Source organism: Eptatretus burgeri, chromosome 15 (assembly GCF_056783735.1).
Source record: "Eptatretus burgeri isolate ZD-2024b chromosome 15, Ebu_testis_v1, whole genome shotgun sequence".
NCBI lineage: Eukaryota > Metazoa > Chordata > Myxini > Myxiniformes > Myxinidae > Eptatretus > Eptatretus burgeri.
The window spans coordinates 41801910-41821363 of record NC_140975.1 but is presented as its reverse complement, the minus strand read 5'-3'; the positions used below and the strand labels follow the sequence as shown (position 1 = coordinate 41821363).

General features: G+C 45.8%; 2 protein-coding genes across 15 annotated transcripts in view; one reads left to right on the top strand and one right to left on the bottom strand.

The window, feature by feature from the left end:
- The window catches only part of FAM20C (FAM20C golgi associated secretory pathway kinase), a 98280-nt gene extending 80467 nt beyond the window's left edge, over window positions 1-17813 (top strand). For 2 of the 3 annotated variants that reach the window (XM_085858080.1, XM_085858082.1), the window contains 3 exons: window positions 9514-9595; window positions 11909-11968; window positions 14710-17813. In XM_085858080.1, coding sequence (XP_085714206.1) covers window positions 9514-9595; window positions 11909-11968; window positions 14710-14992 — 425 coding nt within the window. In that variant the 3' untranslated portion in view covers window positions 14993-17813. The remainder of the gene's footprint in view (window positions 1-9513; window positions 9596-11908; window positions 11969-14709) is intronic. The other variant, XM_085858081.1, reaches the window with a different exon arrangement.
- A 353-nt stretch (window positions 17814-18166) lies between these two features.
- Window positions 18167-19454, bottom strand: part of LOC147012031 (phosphoinositide 3-kinase regulatory subunit 5-like) — a 325466-nt gene continuing 324178 nt past the window's right edge. For all 12 annotated transcript variants that reach the window (XM_085858068.1, XM_085858078.1, XM_085858079.1 and 9 more), the window contains one exon: window positions 18167-18873. In XM_085858068.1, coding sequence (XP_085714194.1) covers window positions 18696-18873 — 178 coding nt within the window. In that variant the 3' untranslated portion in view covers window positions 18167-18695. The remainder of the gene's footprint in view (window positions 18874-19454) is intronic.

The following is a 19454-nucleotide window of genomic DNA, read 5'->3' as shown; positions in this document are numbered from 1 at the left end:
GAACAGTTCGAAGAACTGCAGGGAGAAATGAGGGAGGAAGGAGAAAGGAAAAACGCAAACAAGATGGGGAATTGGAACTACTGAAGCGAGAGGTAAGGACAGGCCAGATTAAAAGAGAAACCCTGGAAAAGGAGATAGAAATGGGAAAGGAACGGCAGGAATAACTAAAGGAATACAGGAAGAAAATGGACGAATTGAGGATGGAAGCATTGGAAAGTTGTATGGAAAGCAGGGAGGAAGCAAGCAAATTGAGAGGAAAAATGGAAAAAAGCTTATGAGATACTGAAACACGAAACCAAAGAGAGAGGATTACAAAACGAACTGAGGATGTTGAGAGAGGAAAGAACGAGAACGGAGAATGAAACTTTAAGGAACCACACCATACAGATCGAACAGCTGGAAGCGAAGGCCAGATTAAAGAATGAGATGCAAGAAAGAGTAATAATGGAAGAACGAATGAGACAGGAGAAGGAAATCAGCCAATTAAAGGACACAACGAGATTGCAGAATGAGGAACAAGAAAGACAGTGGAATAGAAAACACAAAGAACAGGGAATGGGACAGGAGAAAGATCAGTCAATTAAAGGAAATAACGAGATTGCAGAATGAGGAACAAGAGAGACAGTGGAATAAAAAACTGAAAGAGTATGAATTTGAAACTGAATGACAAAAGGAAAAAAAATAGGTTGGAATATGAGGAGAAAGTGAAGGAGCAACAAATGAAGCAGGAAGGAGAAATCGGTCAATTGAAGGAGACAACGAGATTGGAGAGGGAAGAACGAGAGGAACAATGGAATAGAAAACAAAAAGAACTTGAATTTGAGGTTGACCAATTGAAAGAAAAGGCGAGGCTGGAGTGCGAGGAGATAGAGAAAGAACAGCGAATGAAACACAAGAAGGAAATGAGCCAATTGAAAGAAACTGAGGTTGGAGGCTGAAAAGCATGAGGAACAGTGGGAGAGAAAACAAAAACTGTACAAGTTTGAAATTAACCAATTCGAGGAAAGCAGAATTGGCGTCCACAGAGATTGAAAAACTCCGGAGGGAGAACGACGAACTCAGAAAGTTCCAAGAGGAGGAATGGCTCAAAGGGAGTCAGGAAGTAGAACAACACAATGAGGTGGGATGTGTGACAGCACCACAGGGAATAATGTTGGTGGTGCGGGACTTGATTGACATCACTCGTCGGATGAAACAACAATTGGGGCAAACCCTGAAAATGGAGACGGTGGAAATAATAATGGGAGCCCGGGTGACTGAAACGTGTGAGACGAGACGCGAGGTGATGACGTCCGAAAAATAAAAAGAGACGAAGATCCAGGAAGAAAGTAATAGACACAAAGAGACAACATAAATAAAATGTACAGAGACACGGGAGATAGAGGGTGAATTGGACGGGGTTAAGGACGAACACACACACAGAGGTAGCGAGGCTTAATGTGGGCGTGCTGGCGGACTGTGTCGTGACCCGGTGCAAGCAGCTGGATAGCCTCCTTTGGGAACGGAGGGAGACGCTATTCTCCCTTGAAGCGAGTCACGACCAGGTGGGTTCGGTCGTGTCAAGCAAGTTCGAGGGGGCGAGTGCGGCGGGCGGGTGCACGAGGAGGTTGCGGGGTATGGAGGCCCCGGAACCCCTTGTAGTGGCACTAATCCCCAGTGTGAATGTTCCTGTGTGTGTGTTCACGAGTGTGGCAAAATGCGTGCGGCAACGCACGCATAGCGTGGATGAAAGGCATTGTGTGAAAGGGACCCCGTGTGTGAGTGGTGTGGTTGCGAGTGTGCCGGAGTCCGTGACCCCCAGCACACCTTGTGTGAGTGGAACCACGTTTGCGAGTGAAAGGGCATGCGTGAGTGAACAGCCGAGTGCAAGGGAGACCGTGTGTGTGGGAGAGCAGAATGCAAGGGAGATGACGGTTGGCATGCGGGAGCACGCAGCCACGTCTCCGAGAGTGAGTGTCAAGGAATGGAGTGTGAGCGTCGTGACACGCAGGTGTGCGTGGGTCGAATGGCGACGGAGACGACGGTGACAGATGGACAAAGGCCGGGTAGCGGCCGTAGCTGTTTTGGGGACCGCGCCGGGTTTGCCCAGCAGCGAGCGCGAGGTTCGGGCCATGCAGCGCACGAGACCGCCACGTGCGCGGCTGCGGGAGTGAAACCCAGTCCGGAAACGCCAGCGGTGGATGTTGCCGATCCCACGGACGAACAAAGGTTAGGCTGGACAATGGATTTGGACCGGATAGGTTCTCCACGCGAGTGTGTATGTGAAGCTCCGACGGCAGAGCACATGTGTTCGTGTGGGGAACCCCTCGAAACGCGAGGCTTGTTTTTTTTGAATGCGCAGGGTGACGTCATGGCTGCACGTCGGGTTGGAATCCGGCAGGAGGGTGAATCTCTGCTGGATGGTACCGTCCAAGAGGGACGGGGTGTGTGAACAGCTGCCATGACGTCACGTAAAAGAGCGCAGGTTGCGAGTTGCCGCGCTGGTGCTGCGTGAGGAAAAGAAAAAAAAAAGAAGCAAGCCTCACTTCGGGTGAACAGGATTCCCTGGGCAAGGGGTGGAAGATCCCCTTGACCTGGACACAGGATGGAAATAGTTAGGGGGAAGGGTTAGTGATAGTTAGACCGGCTTCATGGGGCAGGGGTAAGTCCTCATGGGGCCCGTGGAATGGAGTAGTTTGAGGGATTCAGGGAGATTTAGGTTGGGAAATGGATTTTTTTTGGATGTGTAGTGGGGACGTAGTCCAGCTACGTAGGTTAAAAGGAACGTGCTGTAGTTTAAGGGGTGACGTAGGAGCACGAGGTAGTTAGGGGATGCAGATAGAAGGATGGCGGAATTCAGCGATGACGAGTGTTGAAGAATTGTATGGGGACATGTTGAGTGAGTGAGGCCAGTAGGTCTGAGTGTATGGAGTGATTGTGGAATGCATGGTGCGATAAGTGATTGGGGGGGAGGAGTGACTCCCATCCAAGGGACCCCGGGGTCAGGGTAGAGTGAGTTAGCTGGGTTAGACAAATTGGAAAATGGAGGTCGTTTTGTTGTTGGTGGGGAAGTAGGCTCGAAACCCGTTTGGAGGGGTGCAGGAGCCCTGTTGACGGGCTGGGAGCGTGGCTGCGAAAGGTGAGTATCGCTGAGTGGGTACCCTGGGCACCGGGCTAGCCGGCCGCGGTAGGCCAAGGGCCCATGTGGGGCCGGGATAGCGTAGTGGGCACGGGTGCGCCCGCATGATGCGGGGGCCCGGGGCGCCATTAGCCGCGTGGGCAGTGCATTGGGCACGGGCACCCAGGGAAGGGGCCCGGGGCGCCAGCCTGCCACGTGAGCGTTTCAGGGGAGTCGCCAGGGAGGGCACTCCCTGGTGCTTAGGGAGCTGGTAGGCTCGGAGGCAGTGTAGTGCCTGGGGGTGCCATCGTTGGGGAATCGGCAGAGGGTAGTGCCTGCCAAGGGAGCCACGCGTCCCAGCCGTGAGACCGTGTGAGGGCACGTGAAGAAAATTGGGGGGCATGGCCCGAAATTGTGAGGACACCAACACAGGCGACGGGAATCTGGGTTGATAGAACCAGTAGATTAAGCGAGAGGCGCTTGTTGAAAGCCCCAGGGTAGTTTAAGTGATAATGGTTAGGGTAGATTAGGAAGTGTACCCCTTCACACCATCCATCCCTTCGCTCTCGTAGTGGGCCGCTGGACCCACTTTGGGTTAAGATCGCTGAAGTCTGGGGAGGCCATCCTGAGGCTTGAGTTGGGCCTCGGCACAGGACGCTAGCTCTCCCTCATTCCCCTCCGGGAAGGGAACGTAGGGGTTGGGAGTAGGCTAGGACAGGATAGGTTAGCCGAACAGAGACATAAAGGGGGTTAGGGGATGATTTATAGAGGGGAAGTAAACAAAAAAACAAAAAAATAAGTTGGGGCTAAATTGGGTTTTGACAAATTAAGGGAGTGGGTATGAACGGAGACATGCAAAGGCGATAGGTTGGGAGGGAGATAGTCAGGTAGGTCCGAGCCTGCCTTCCGAGTGGCCAGCACCACCGCACTCCCTCCACCAACCTCCACTGAAAGGCAAAGGCTGGCCAACTTCATCGGCTGGCTGTGTTACTTCAAGGCCTGTGCCGGCCCACTTCATCGGCTGGCTGTTTACTGCAAGGCCTGTGCCAGTCGATCGTCTGCCGGCTGTTTTTACTACAAGGCCTGTGCCGGTCAGCTTCTCTGCTGGCTGTTTTTGCTACAGCGGCCTTCTCATGCCATGCCTTGCCTGTCCACCTTTGCCATCCATGCCTACTGCCCTCGTCATATTTTGCCCCCGTTCTGTTTTGCATTCCCCCCCCTTTGTTCATTGCCATGTGTGCCAGGATTGCCACGCAGTTTGCGAGGACTGCCCTGTTGGCAGCTACAACACGGGCGTGCTGTGGCGGCCCGTGCACCGTGTTTGCGTCCATCCATCCATCCATCCGTTGTGTTCATTACGTGTGCAACTTGAGCTGGCATGGAGACTGTGTTTGCGCAGCTCGTGTGCCGTTGTGTTCGCTGCATCCATTTCCGAGGGGAAGGCCTTGGACTGCATGTGAGCAGCCGGCCACGTTCCCTGTCACCTGCATTGCTTGAGCCAGAGACTGCATGCGAGCAGCCTGGCTCCCTGCTAACTTTTCTCTTTGCAGAGTCCATTGATCCTGAGCCATGGTTTAGTTTAAGATTTGTAAGTTAAGATGTCCTGTACAAATAAGTGCGCCCCCGGCATGTAAGTCTTCGCGCCGGCAATTTATTTAAGTCGTCTGTATGAGTGGGTTTGTTTCGTTAGTTACTCAGCCCGTAGGTTATTTATTTTGGGGACACGAATACCATGAATGTCGCACTCAGGGATCCGAAGGTAAAACGTACGAGGGGAGAACTACACATGATGGCACACGAGAATTTGACGACTCGGGACGAGTCTGTAAAAAGGGGAGGGGTAGTGTTACGGCTGTGGAAATTCGCAATACACCATAAAGGGTCCTCAGGTGAGATATATCGATAAGTTCATGTGTAGTTAGCCCACACCTGTTGTTTAGAGGGAGTATGTGTGATTCATCCGTGCTGCGACGCTTTGAGTTCGCCATTTTTCTTTCTCTATCATTATTTTGGACCATTAAGCCGCCAACAACTCAACACCGCCACCTTCGCCTCTTTACCTCCACAACTCCATCCCGCAAATATCACTTCACCGCCATTCCCAAATGACACACGCCAACCACCAAACCACTACAGCAAACCCCCCACCACCTTCGCCTTTCTCCTTCCACAACCATCGACCCCACCACCAGTCAACACCGAACGTCGTACTGTCCGAAGCCGTTCGGTCATTGCTGCCAAACGCAGCAAGCCGCGAGTGCAATGGATTCCTTACGGGAGAGAAATTCAGATCAGGGGAGGTTCACGACCCTTTTCCTCCATCCAATGGGCGAGCGTCGGGCGGTGTGGCCCCGCCTCCAAGCGCGATGAATGTGTATTCCTTACGGGAGAGAAATTCGGATCAGGGAAGGTTCACGCCCCTTTTCCTCCGTCCAATGGGCGAGCGTCGGACGGTGTGGCCCCGCCTCCAAGCGTGATGGATGTGAATTCCTCTCAGGAAGGAATTCGGATCAAAAGAGGCTCACGCCCCTTTTTGCCACACCAATGGCTGAAGAGAGGGTGGCGTGGCCCCGCCTCCAATCGCGTTTTGATCCTAAAATCTGCATACAGGCTCCTCCCCCGGTCTATAAAAGACGCGAGTCTGTGTGGAACTCGTGGTTGTAGCGTGGGGGTCGCTTTTCTCGTCGTTGGTGTCGTCTCGTCGCTGGAATCGAGCCACCTTCGCTTTCACAAGCGACCAAGCCAGCCAGCCATTCCCCTCGCTCGACCCTGAGCATCAACAATTCCCCCCCCACCCCCCATCCGCGCTGAGATAGTGCCGGTGGCCCCGTTCATTCCCCACCCTAACAGTGGTGCTGACCAAACCGTGCTTGTGCGGAGCACGCCGGAGAGGGCTCACCGACCACGCCAGGGGCACGGAGTCGGGGCGCAGCTGCGCTGACATTGCGGCTTGCCCGCCATCATGTCACGAGGACGCGGGTAAGACCTTTTCGGTCTCGTGGACCTGGCCGCTCCTCCAGGTTCCGCGCACATTTGGTCCACGGACCCCGTCTACCTCCCTGCCTATGGGGAGGTCTTTCCTGTTTATTTTGAATGAATGATGTGGCGCCAAGTCCTGACAAGTATAATTGTTTAAGTGTGGTAAATAATTATAGTCGGTAGTAGTGCTTTTGCTTTTGTTGCATTTTGCTTTTGCTGCACATTGCATTACTGCCTTAAGTGCGTGTGTTGTGTGTGTGAAATAAAATGCTTGTTGAACTCTTTCCCGTTTCGTTGCGTCCTTTCCTTTGTTTGAAAGTTCCATCTTGCATCACGTAAGGGATTTGTAGTCGGTTGAAACACCCAATAAGTAATCTGAACCGTCGAGGTCGACGATAACTCTGCTCGGTTATCCCTGCAGCACGGAACGAGCCGCTTAAGCGGTTCGTGTCCGAAGTCGACCTGCGGCGAGGTACGATCGCCCGGTCGACCACTCGCGCAGGTACTTAGGTAGGTCGAATTTGGCAAGCAACCCTATCCTGCGCGTGTTGGCAATTGGCACGATCGTGGTGAGGTTAAACCCCCACCCGTGACTGGCTCGTGGCGGTAGTTCCAGGAGGGTCACGACTGAATTGTCCGTTCCGGTGGGTGACGCGTCGCGATTCGAGTTACGTGGCCGATCGCACGCCGGACGGGCCAAAATTCGTAACAATATATGTGTGTGTGTATATATATATATATATATGTATATATATATATATATATATATATATATATATATATATATACAGTGGGGAGAACAAGTATTTGATACACTGCCGATTTTGCAGGTTTTTCCACTTACAAAGCACGAAGAGGTCTGTAAATTTTTATCATCGGTACACTTCAACTGTGAAAGACGGAATCTAAAACAAAAATCCTGAAAATCACATTGTATGATTTTTAAATAATTAATTTACATTTTATTGCGTGAAATAAGTATTTGATACATCAGAAAAACAGAACTTAATATTTGGTACAGAAACCTTTGTTTGCAATTACAGAGATCAGACGTTTCCTGAAGTTCTTAACCAGGTTTGCACAGACTGCAGCAGGGATTTTGGCCCACTCCTCCATACAGATCTTCTCCAGATCCTTCAGGTTTTGGGGCTGTCGCTGGGCAACACAGACTTTCAGCTCCCTCCAAAGATTTTCTATTGGGTTCAGGTCTGGAGACTGGCTGGGCCACTCCAGGACCTTGAGATGCTTCTTACGGAGCCACTCCTTAGTTGCCCTGGCTGTGTGTGTCGGGTCGTTGTCATGCTGGAAGACCCAGCCACGCCCCATCTTCAATGCTCTTGTTGAGGGAAGGAGGTTGTTGGCCAAGATCTTGCGAAACATGGCCCCATCCATCCTCCCCTCAATACGGTGCAGTCGTCCTGTCCCCTTTGCAGAAAAGCATCCCCAAAGAATGATGTTTCCACCTCCATGCTTCACGGTTGGGATGGTGTTCTTGGGGTTGTACTCATCCTTCTTCTTCCCCCAAACACGGCGAGTGTAGTTTAAACCAAAAAGCTCTATTTTGGTCTCATCAGACCACATGACCTTCTCCCATTCCTCCTCTGGATCATCCAGATGGTCATTGGCAAACTTCAGACGGGCCTGGACATGCTCTGGCTTGAGCAGAGGGACCTTGCGTGTGCTGCAGGATTTTAATCCATGACGGCATAGTGTGTTACTTATGGTTTTCTTTGAGACTGTGGTCCCAGCTCTCTTCAGGTCATTGACCAGGTCCTGCCGTGTAGTTCTGGGCGGATCCCTCACCTCTCATGATCATTGAGGCTCCACGAGGTGAGATCTTGCATGGAGCCCCAGACCGAGGGAGATTGACTGTTATCTTGAACTTCTTCAATTTTCTAATAATTGCGCCAACAGTTGTTGCCTTCTCACCAAGCTGCTTGCCAATTGTCCTGTAGTCCATCCCAGCCTTGTGCAGGTCTACAATTTTGTCCCTGATGTCCTTAGACAGCTCTCTGGTCTTGCCCATTGTGGAGAGGTTGGAGTCTGATTGATTGAGTGTGGACAGCTGTCTTTTATGCAGATAACGAGTTCAAACTGGTGCAGTTAATACAGGTAATGAGTGGAGAATGGGAGGGCTTCTTAAAGACAAAACTAACAGGTCTGTGAGAGCTGGAATTCTTTCTGGATGGTAGGTGATCAAATACTTATGTCATGCAATAAAATGCAAATTAATTATTTATAAATCATACAATGCGATTTTCAGGATTTTTGTTTTGGATTCCGTCTTTCACAGTTGAAGTGTACCTATGATAAAAATTACAGACCTCTCCGTGCTTTGTAAGTGGGAAAACCTGCAAAATCGGCAGTGTATCAAATACTTGTTCTCCCCACTGTATATATATATATATATATATATATATATATATATATATATATATATATATATATATATATATATATATATATATATATATATATATATATATATATATATATATATATATATATATATATCTATACAGAATTGTCATCATTGGATGGATAGTATACCAGACAAACCTTAAGTAGCTGTGGATAGGTGTTCAAGTTGGCTGGGATGGATTATGTAGACGATGGATGGTGAGGAATGGAGTTCTTGACCAAGACAGCAACACCACTTCTGTGCTTGGTGGAGAGGGGAATGTAAAGATGGAAGAGAATAACGAGGAAGAGACAGCGTAATCAAAAATCCTTTGAAAGGAGCTCCATTCGGCATACAATGCCGAGAGCTGCAGCAATAACCTGAATGGAAAAATCGGTAATATTAGATCGAGACCTTGAATAGTGGTGGACAACACTGTTCGACAGGAGGAAGGAGGAGGGGGAGATTAGCAATGGCAGAATGCAGGATGGGGGTGGCAGTGAAAGTGGGAGGATGAGAAATGTGGGGTACAGACATGAAGGGGTTAACAGCCATGATCCGGACACTCGCTTCATACGGGGTTTCACGTCTCGATCTCACATTCTACCAACTAAAGACAGACATTGCGAGCAGGTTGAAGGGACAGGTTATTGAAAGCTTAAAGGAAACTATCTTCGTAAGAATTCAACGCCGGGATACGGAGCACAGGTTTGGGAGTCTGAGTGAAAATGTGGGAACAAGCCAAAGCTGTCAGGGCATGAGGCATTTGGAAAGGACAGAAAAGGGAGATGAGGCATTATGCAAGTGCCATCGAAAAGAGGCTTTTAATGGAATAAAGATGCACTTCTGCAAGAAAGAAAGATAGAACAGAGATGAATGATTTGCTGTCTGATGCCTTTGCCTTGCCAACAGTTGATGCACCTGCACTTGAAAAGCCAATATTTGATTGGAAGGTAACTGTGAATTAATTTTTCTCTAGGTAGTTTCCTCTAACTACATGGCCCTTGTCGATTAATGTTTTGTTTTTATTATGCAGGAAACATGGACAGACATCACTACGACACCTTTGAAAAGTTCGGGAACGATTCCTTCCTTCTGCACTTTGACAACGGACGTGGGTTAGTATGGTGTCATTTTTCAATTGTTCACATTTCAGTTTCTCCTGAAGTCATTTGGACAGAAAGTGTAGTTCGGACAGATGTGCGAGCAATCTTCCATGAAATAAAATATTTATTTATTTATATTATGCATTAAAATTTGTCATTATAGGATTGGAAAATAAATTTATTCTGCATGCCGAGAAGCAGTGTTCCAACAGCTAAATTGGAAAAAGAGGAATAAATGTCGATGGAGAAAGACGAAACCACCGACGATTCGCAGATGGCTGTTTTTAATTCAAACGGTGCCGAAGAACTGAAATTCATGATGGAAGTCTTCAATTTGTAGAATAAAAAGATTGGATCAAAATGAATAAGACAAAGACTAATCATACAAGGTTCAACTGTGACATAAAAAAGAAGAGATTCAAATTGATCATTCAATTGAAGAAAGTCTGGTGTTGGCTTAACGATTAAGGTGGCTGGCTGTCAGGGTTAGTTTGAGCGCCCGTTTGTTCCCATTAAATACCACCAGGTGGGTTGACTCAGCCTGTCATCCTTCTAATGTCGGCAAAATGTGTTCCAGATTACTGGAAACGGGGCACTGCATCAACGGCACAGCCGTGCACCCAACAATGATGCAACCAGCAGCCACAGACTGCATACGAAATAATAATATTACATTGCAGAAACCAGCAATTGCATTTACTTCGGACCACTCGTACAAATGGAAACAGATCACTTTGAAGTGAAGAGACATAGCAGAGCGGGACGGGCAGCATTTTGAAAATTAACAAGTCAAGAAAAGCAAACTGTGTTTGAAAAGGAAGATTTACGATTGGTGTGTTCTCCCAACAATGACGCATGGCAGTGAAACATGGTCTCGAACAAATAAGATGGATCACCATGCAAAGATGCTGCCTTGGCCTTACCAAAAGTGACAAGAGAAACGAATGGATCAGCCAGAAAACAAAATTCCTTGACATTCTAGAGTCTAGACACAAGGTTAAAATCTGAAATGGAACCTTGTGAGGGAACTCGTATATTTATTTACTTTAACCAGACTTGTTAGTGTGTTGATTAGAGCATCTGCTCTGAGTCTGGGAGGTCGGTGGTTCGAACCCTGGCCGAGTCGTACCAAAGTCTTTGGAAATGATACGTGTTGCTTCCTTGCTTGATGCTCAGCATTTTAAAAGGATAGAGCACGGACAAACTAACATAGATAGGTTGGTAACCATTGCACATGCTTGATGGGCATAGTGCCCTCCTCCTATCTTGAAGTTCTTTGTTGGGGAACTCATGTTATATTTTAACCGGGCCAGATCCGTAGAAAACAAGAAGAACGGACGACCGGTAGCCAATAATAATTCTAAACCGACAACCGAGAGAAGTACCTGGAAGACACGGAGGATGATGAAAGATCAAGTGGAGAGATTAAATTGATAAATTTACTGGAGTACAATGATCTCACATTATATAATGAATGGAACAGCACAACAGCGACGAGGGTTTCATTACATTTTCATCAACATTTGAGAAGTATTTATTTGGCTGAGCGAAGCGAAGCGAGGTCGAGTCTGTTTATTCCTAATACTTGAAACACCCTGAAATCCATGCCCACAGAAAACAGACTTTTTCGAATGCTGGCCACATTTTTCATCCAATCATCATATAACTTTGGTTGAAAAAAATTCCCATGTTTAAAGTTTCGTGTCAATCGCTCAAGTGGTTGCGGAGAAAGCAAATTTAAAAGTGATAAAGTCATGGCCTCGGTCGATGTTCCACAACATTGTCGAGGGTGGTTGTGGACACCTATTATGAGTTTATTTATATTTGTGCATGCATGTGTAGAGTTATTTAATTTAATTTTTTCTTCTTCTTCCCACTGCCATTTTTGTGCGAACTTCCTCATTCCCCATTTCCCAATATTTTTGTTTGTTTCAAATGCTTTGCCAAATGACCACACATGTACCAATTCGTGTTATCTACTCAAAGTTGTTGCACTTGTCCACTTTAATTCATCTTCCGATTGCCAATCGACGAATGGTAAACATGTGCAAGCCTGTTATTTTTTGCCATATATAGTACTAAATATATTGTACATGGTGTTCAAAAATAAACGCAACCCCGCTGTGATATACGACATATGCATGGGTTACCTTTCTTTTTGAACACCCCATATTCAGTGCATGGACAGCTGATTGACAAGATACCAAATGTTTGACTCGGGAATGCCCGAAGGACTTATCCATAACTCTTATCCAAAGGAGTAGAAATCGTAAGTTGCTTCCATTGCTGGCTGAGTGCACTGATGAGACATGTCGCTATGTGCAGTTTTGGGAAACACTCACACGATGAGCTGTCCATCTTGGCTCCGCTGCAGCAGTGCTGCCGGTAAGGTTCCAGCATTGCCTTTCTCCTTTTTTGCCGATTAATCGCCTCTCATAATTAAAAAAGGATTATTGTTTATATTTCTCTCTTGTCATTAATCTTTCTGACATTAACCCCATTCGTTTATGCACCCTTGTATCCCCATATTGGTAATATACAGTAGTTTGTACTTTGCAATGGGCTGACACATCCTGCGAAATTGCCCCATGCAATGAATGAAATAGTGCTTTCAATTAACAGAGCAGATACAGTATATATAGATGGTATACGGATTGAATGAACAGCTTTCAACTCCCTTGAACTGTGCCAATTAATGGCCACTTTCGCAGAAGCACACGAGGCTCTTAGCTCTGATACAGTGCTATCAGAAGGTATTCACACCCCTTACCTTTTGTCACATTTTGTTGTTACAGCCTGAATTTAAAGTGGATTAAATTTAGATTTTTTCTCACCAATCTACACAAAATACCCCATCATGACAAAGTGAAAACATGTTTTTGGAATTATTTTAAAAATGAAAATCTGAAATGTCTCACATCAACAAGCATTCAACCCCCTGAGCCAATACATTGTGGAAGCACCTTTGGCAGTGATTAGAGCTTCGAGTCTTCTTGAGTACGTCTTTATCAGCTTTGCACATCTGGATTTGGGGATTTTCTCCCATTCTTTCTTACAGATTTGTTCAAGCTCGGTCAAGCTGGATGGGGGAGTGTTGGTGAACAGCAATCCAAGTATTTCCACAGATTCTCGATGGGATTCAAGTCTGGGCTTTAGTTGGGCTGCTCAAGGACTTTAATGTTCTTGTTCTGAAGCCATTCCAGTGTTGCTTTGGCTATATAATTGGTGCCATTGTCCTGTTGGAACATAAATCTTCACCACCGTCCAATGTCTTTTGCACTCTGAAGCAGGTTCTCCTCAAGGATTTGCCTGTACTTGGCTCAATTCATTGTTCCCTCTATCCTTACAAGTCCTCCAGTCTCTGCCGCTGAAAAGCATCCCCATAGCATGATGCTGCGACCACCATGCTTCACGGTCAGGATAGTGTAAGATGGGTGATGAGCTGTGCTTGGTTTCCACCAGATTGAGCACTTTGCACTCAGGCCAGAGTTCAATGTTCATCTCATCAGATCACAGAATCTTTTGCCTTATGCTTTGAGTCTTTCACATGCCTTTTTGTAAAACTGCAGTCATGCTGTCATGTGCCTTTTTCTCAGGAGTGGCCTTCGTCTGGCCACTATCCCGTAAAGCCTGTATTTGTTAAGTGCTACAGAGACTGTTGTCCTTCCAGCAGGTTCTCCAATCTCAGCCAAGCAATTCTGTAGTTCTGTCAGAGTGGTCATTGGGTTCTTGGTCACTTCCCTGACCAAGGTCCTTCTTGCCCGGTTGCTCAGTTTAGTCGGACGGCTAGCTCGAGGAAGAGTCTGGGTAGTTCCATATTCTTTCCATTTCCTAATGATGGAGCTCACTGTGCTCTTGGGAACTTTCAACACTCTAGAAATTGTTTTATACCCTTCCTCATATCTATGCCTCCTCACAATTATATCATGGAGTTCTATGGACAGTTCCTTGGACTTCATGGTTGAGTTTCTGCTGTGACATGCACTGCCAACTGTGGGACCTTGTATAGAAAGGTGTCTTTCTTTCTAAATCACGTCCAATCAATTGAATTAGCCACAGGTGGACTCTAATCAAGTTGTGGAGACATCTTAAAGATGATCAAAGGAAATTGGATGCACCTGAGCTCAATTTGCCATGTCATAGCAAAGGGGTTGAATAATTAATTATTGATGCAGGACATTTCAGCTTTTCATTTTTAATTTGTAAAAATTTCTTAAAACACATTTTCACTGTCATGATGGGGTATTTTGTGCTGATCGGTGACAAAAAAATTTAAATTTAATCCATATAAAATTTTGGCTGTAACTCAACAAAATGGGACAAAGTTGAGGGGGGAATACTTTCCAAAGGCACTGTATGTACATACACATGAAGGTAGATACTTTGAGACTTGGGAGGGCTCTGTTCCACCTTCTGAAACATATTTACGGACATGACACACACACACACACACACACACACACACACACACACACACACACACACACACACACACACACACACACACACACACACACACACACACACACACACACACACACACACACACACACCTTGCATTATGCAAGCAGATAAATAGATCAATTAAATGAAGACTTGGTGAGAAGTATGGCTCTATTTATGCGTAGTCCAAATTCTGCCCCTCTCCCTGCTGAGGGAGTGACGCATCACCGACACAGTGCAAGCTCGGCCCATCTCCTTGGAGATGGAGTGAAACTCCACCGGCCAACTTTCATTTACGTGTTCTGTACTGTATTTTCCTTTATGGAGTTTTGTGGGGTTTTTTCTTTTCTTCTGGAATCGTAATATCTAGACCATTTAATCGTATCACATTTACAGACATTTAGCCCACTGAGAAAATACTTAACAGTAACATCAGTGGGTGAGTAGTTATAAAGAGCTTTATATCTTTGAATATTGCTGTATATTATGGCATCACTTGTTGGCTGTCAGCATTACATGCACAAAGAAATAGAGATTTATATATTCCAGAGTGATTTAAATTGTCTCATTACTTGCCATATCAAACATCAAATTGATTTGCATTAAGACAGTTATTGATAATTTTGATTTATTTCCAGCTCAAGGCATTAAGGTCTCATTTCTCTGTACTGTGTGCCCTGCAGGCTGCGTCGATCTACGTACCTCAAACTGAGGTTGCTCGCACGCCCGGTGCATCGGCTCAGCGATGTGATGCGCGAGTCGCTCGCCCAAGACGTGCTTGCCCCGCTGTTGACCGAGCAACATCTCGCTGCACTGGATCGTCGAGTCTCCATCGTACTGCGCAACGTGCGCCACTGCGTCCGTGTGTACGGTGCGGAGAACGTACTCGAGCCCGATACGGACTTGCGCCTTGAGGCAGGTTTGAAGCATCAGGAACCCATGATAACCGGCGATGTTCTGGACTGATAAAAAAAATTTAAGGGCCACAATGTGCCCAGGCAGTGTAACTTCGAGTGTGATCCTTGAATGGTGGAAACTTGTGCCGCAGATCAGGCTGATCTGACAGCAAGGTTTAGCCAAATTCGAGGGACCACCACCAAAAAGGCGCTTTAAAAAGTCCGAGCACAAGAACTTACGAACACTTTGTGAACTGCTATTTTGAATTTGTTATCTGCATAAGAAAGACTTTCACCCGTTTCTATTGCAGAGAATGACTGGGTCTGCTGATCAGCCAATGAGATTCACAACTTCATGATGCTTTCTTTGAATTTTGACGAAGAGAAAAATGCTCTGTTAGAGCTCCAGCAACCCACTAGGCCTTTGTAGTGGAAACGGGGCATTGGTGGTCTCGCATACGATCTGAACCTGCGATGGAAGGGTTGCAGGAAAAACCTAGTAGGTCAGATCTGACAAATGTGATCGATCGCCATTTACACTGGAAATGAAGATGACGATGATGTCAATGCTGCTTGTTTAATCCTTGACCATGTACTGCTATCATTTTAAAATTAATTTATAGCTCTACTGGTATTTTATAAGTTGCACTGCTGGATGATATGGATAGCTCACAGCTAGATTTGAGACTATCCATGCAATCGTACAGAGGGAATAAGTTGATCGAAGGACGCTATTGCGTTTTACCCACGGGATACATTCGGTCCCACCAGCTTTGTATTGATCCAGCCACTTTTATTGCCAGAGCATTGCATGAAATTGTTTAGGACATGGTAATTGGAAAGGCTCCATGTGTGGAAGTCTCTCTAATTGGAACCTGAGAAAGTGCTGTAACTTGTTGCAAACTTCACTGCATCCATTCTGCGAGTCTTAATGGTGTTGTCCCTGTGGTGCTGCCGTTGTTTTTGCAATTTACAATTTGAGTATGTTATGGTGGAAACAGGAGAGATGAGGCAGAGTGAGAATGCCTTGGGTTTAACCAGCACGTCTGTCCTGCATTTGTTACACTTTGGACAAGTCCTTTGTCTCTCGTTGTCGCATTTCTGCTGCTTTAATGCAGCGGAATATAACATTTGCCACCAATAGTTACTTGTCAAACTTTTTAAATGTCATGTTGAATGTGCAGCGTATGGCTGCTGGTTGCATAATTTCTTTGTTTTTTTTAAAATGGATGTCATTTTATCAATCGCTTCTGTGCATTCCAGTGGTGTATTTGAGAAACTACACAGCATGATGTAAGGAATGCAAAAGGTTGGGTTGAAATCGGGTTTGAAGAGCTGTGCTGTGAACCGCATGACGTAAGCTATGCGACGTCATCGCTTCCAATTTGGGAATCAAAAAGTTTTCCGCTCAGCCTGACGGTAGAAAAAGCATTCTTGATACTTTTCATGCATTCTTGATGCCAGTTGTTTTGAACTAGTATTTTTTGGGCCTTTTGGAGTGCCAGAGAAGCCCTATGGGGTTTCACAGGTGGCATTTGGCCCTGTTTTTTTTCCTATTTCTTTTTGAAATGTTAGCAACTATTGCTAAGAGACTTTAAAACCAAAAATTGCCACATTGTGTGTGCATCGACCAGGAAAAGTAAAATTTAAATTTTTAAAAAGATGTACAGTATTTTGCTTCCTGTGTTTGGCCATTTTTACCGGCCATGAGGATATCACTCTAATGGCAAATGCAATATGTTTCATATTGGCAGGACACTGTGCTGCAATTGATTATAATGTTTAATGTCACCATCCCGATCCTGTTCCGACGGAAAAGGCGAAATTTCTCGAATTATTAAATTTGTCGTTTTCCTACGAGACGTCAAATTTGCTTTCACTGCAGTACGAAATTTCAACTGCGTTGAAAGACATCGTTTGCCCTCGTGGAACGGACTTGCCCCTGTGTGATCGGCGTTCTGTGATGAAATATTTAGACACTATAACAATTTGGAATGATTCGATGGTTGTGGTGTTAAGAACATCCTTTTATTGTGTTGGTATCGGCTGTTGCACCACTTGATGCTACACAAAGTGTGAACATTATCAAATAATTCACTGCACGTTTGGAATGCGTCACCACAAATTGTTGCATTTTCGGTTTTAGGTTGAGTGGTAGAGGGGGGAAGGAGGGATGGAACGCTCGTGACAGGTTTCTCATTGCCATGCTCATGTTATCTTCTGCATTTCATGTGCTAATTGTGCCGAGAACTTGCAATTTGATCCGGAACATGCATGCGATGAGCGTTCCTTGAGGATGTGTGGGGCCAGTGGCGAATGGTGCTCCGTTTCGACACGACTCACATGTGTAAATGTAGCGTCGTCCTTGTCAAATTCCTCGCCTTTTTAAATTTTTATTAGCGACCACTTTTATCCCAGACGAGAGCACTTTTCATCGAATATGGAACCGCATGACTCACGTCATTGCTCTCGTTATTGATTTTGCCTTTTGAGAGAAGTGGAGGAAGCTTAGAGGAGGGGCCAATTGCTGGCTTGTGATCGCTCCATCCCTCTGCGGAAGGATTTGAGATCCGAATGTGTGTTGCCTGCATGTAGTCCCTGATGAAAGCTGCTCTGTGGCAGAAACGTTGCACTCTTCCTCATCCTGTTTTTCCACCAAGCTGAGTTGCCTGTGCTTATTCGTGCATTTTCCACTGCAGTTCTCATGATATGGATCAGTAATTCTTGGATGTGGTGTGTGTATAAGGTTAAAAATACCTTTGAAATCTGATTAGGGCTACCTTGTTTCTGGTGTAGGTTGTAAAATCAGCATAATGTCTTTCAATCGAGAAATTTTGTTGCTGCTCTGGAAACAAACAAATGATTTTGATAAACTACTGATATTTACCGAATGAACTTCAAGCCTTTTCTGCTCCCTCGGGTGCACGTGAGCATTTTATCGCTTTCGTCATCAGTGGACGAAACGATTCCACCGTGCTCGTGATTACCCACAATTCAATGGTCAATGAAGACGGATGTTGTGGTGTCAGTGAACGGGATCAAATCTTCCCGTTTCGGCGAAAGACACTTGTACACGTTGCGTTCTCACCTGGTTGTTTTAGAGTTTAAAATGGCTTTTTGGAAGGTCTAGAGAATTGATCAGCTCGACAGCCAGTTGTGCCATAAACGATGGCCGTTGGGTTCAAACGGTTCCAAAGTGATTGCACCTTTTTGATATGAGATGAAAATTAAAAAACGACCATGATTGGTTATTTTAGTTTTTATTATGTACAAAATGCCCAGGAAATTGGCAGCTTTAACAAAGTGTAAGGCACAGGTCGAATTCCAATCGTGTTCAGTTTTCAAAATGATGCAGTCATAAATTAAATATTAAATAATAACTTTAATTTACATTTTTGTTTCGACATTTGGGGGCATTTACTTACATATACATATAATTACGAACAAAAAAATGGTGGAATTTTTCTTTGCTCCATTCTTTGTCAATCTTCCTAACCTTTCCCTTCCTACTCTTTCTCTCATCTCCTTTGGCTATCCCTCTCAACCCCCATCTCCACACTGCCCTCACCTCATCTTGCCACCTCCAATTCATACCCCCTTCCAGTACATACATAAATGTCCGCTTAATCCAATTAAGCAAGACTTATGTAAGGTATTGATGATTATGGGGGAGATAATACACCAATAGTTTTGCTGCAATCAGATCATACATGAAATCTTAATACAAACTATTCAACATGGTGGTTGCACCTTCCTTTGGTGAATTTCCCGAGTTAATTGTGAGGATGCCTGCTGTAGTTGCCATGGCCACCAGTCCCAAGCATTTCCAGTGGGTTCAGGAAGCTGAATAAGTTTAGGGGGAAGCAGAAGCGGTTCAAGTTTGGACCGTGTGCCAGGTGCTGTGAAGAGGAGCCCTCGACATTTGTGGCCATTCCAAGATGGACGTCGCATCTGGAGATGGAAGAGGGTGGGGTGAGGGTGAAAGAAGGACGAGTGAGGGCTATTTATGCATGAGGTGCAACACGATCCCCACTAATAGTCCAAGTACAAACTGTCACACTCAACAATTAGAAATCGGGGGTTTATATCGTCCTATTCTGGAATAGGACGGTGCCAGCTTGTGGACTTGCAGCACCCCTCTGAGGGAACACATCCATTAACCTTTGATCAGTCTTCATCTGGGTCCCCTATCTGGAGGAATAGAATCCAATGACAGACTCGTCTCCCTCACAATGATATTTACAGACTTTATGCCAAACTTTTCAGAAGACACAAAGGCAGCTGTCCTCCTATCTGTTAACACAAAAATACAGACAATGCCTTTGAAAATGGCAGGCTATTGTGTGCAGGTGCAAAGTTAAATTCCTGCCCAGACTGACCGATGGCAAAACCAGACTTTTGTATCGATCGCTATGTGATTGCTTCGGCAGCTTACTCTCACAGGGCACTGAGGATCAGACTGGACCCAGATGATGGATCTGTTTTTGAATACAATATAACTCAGATTGCATAACTTAAATCACCATGAGAAA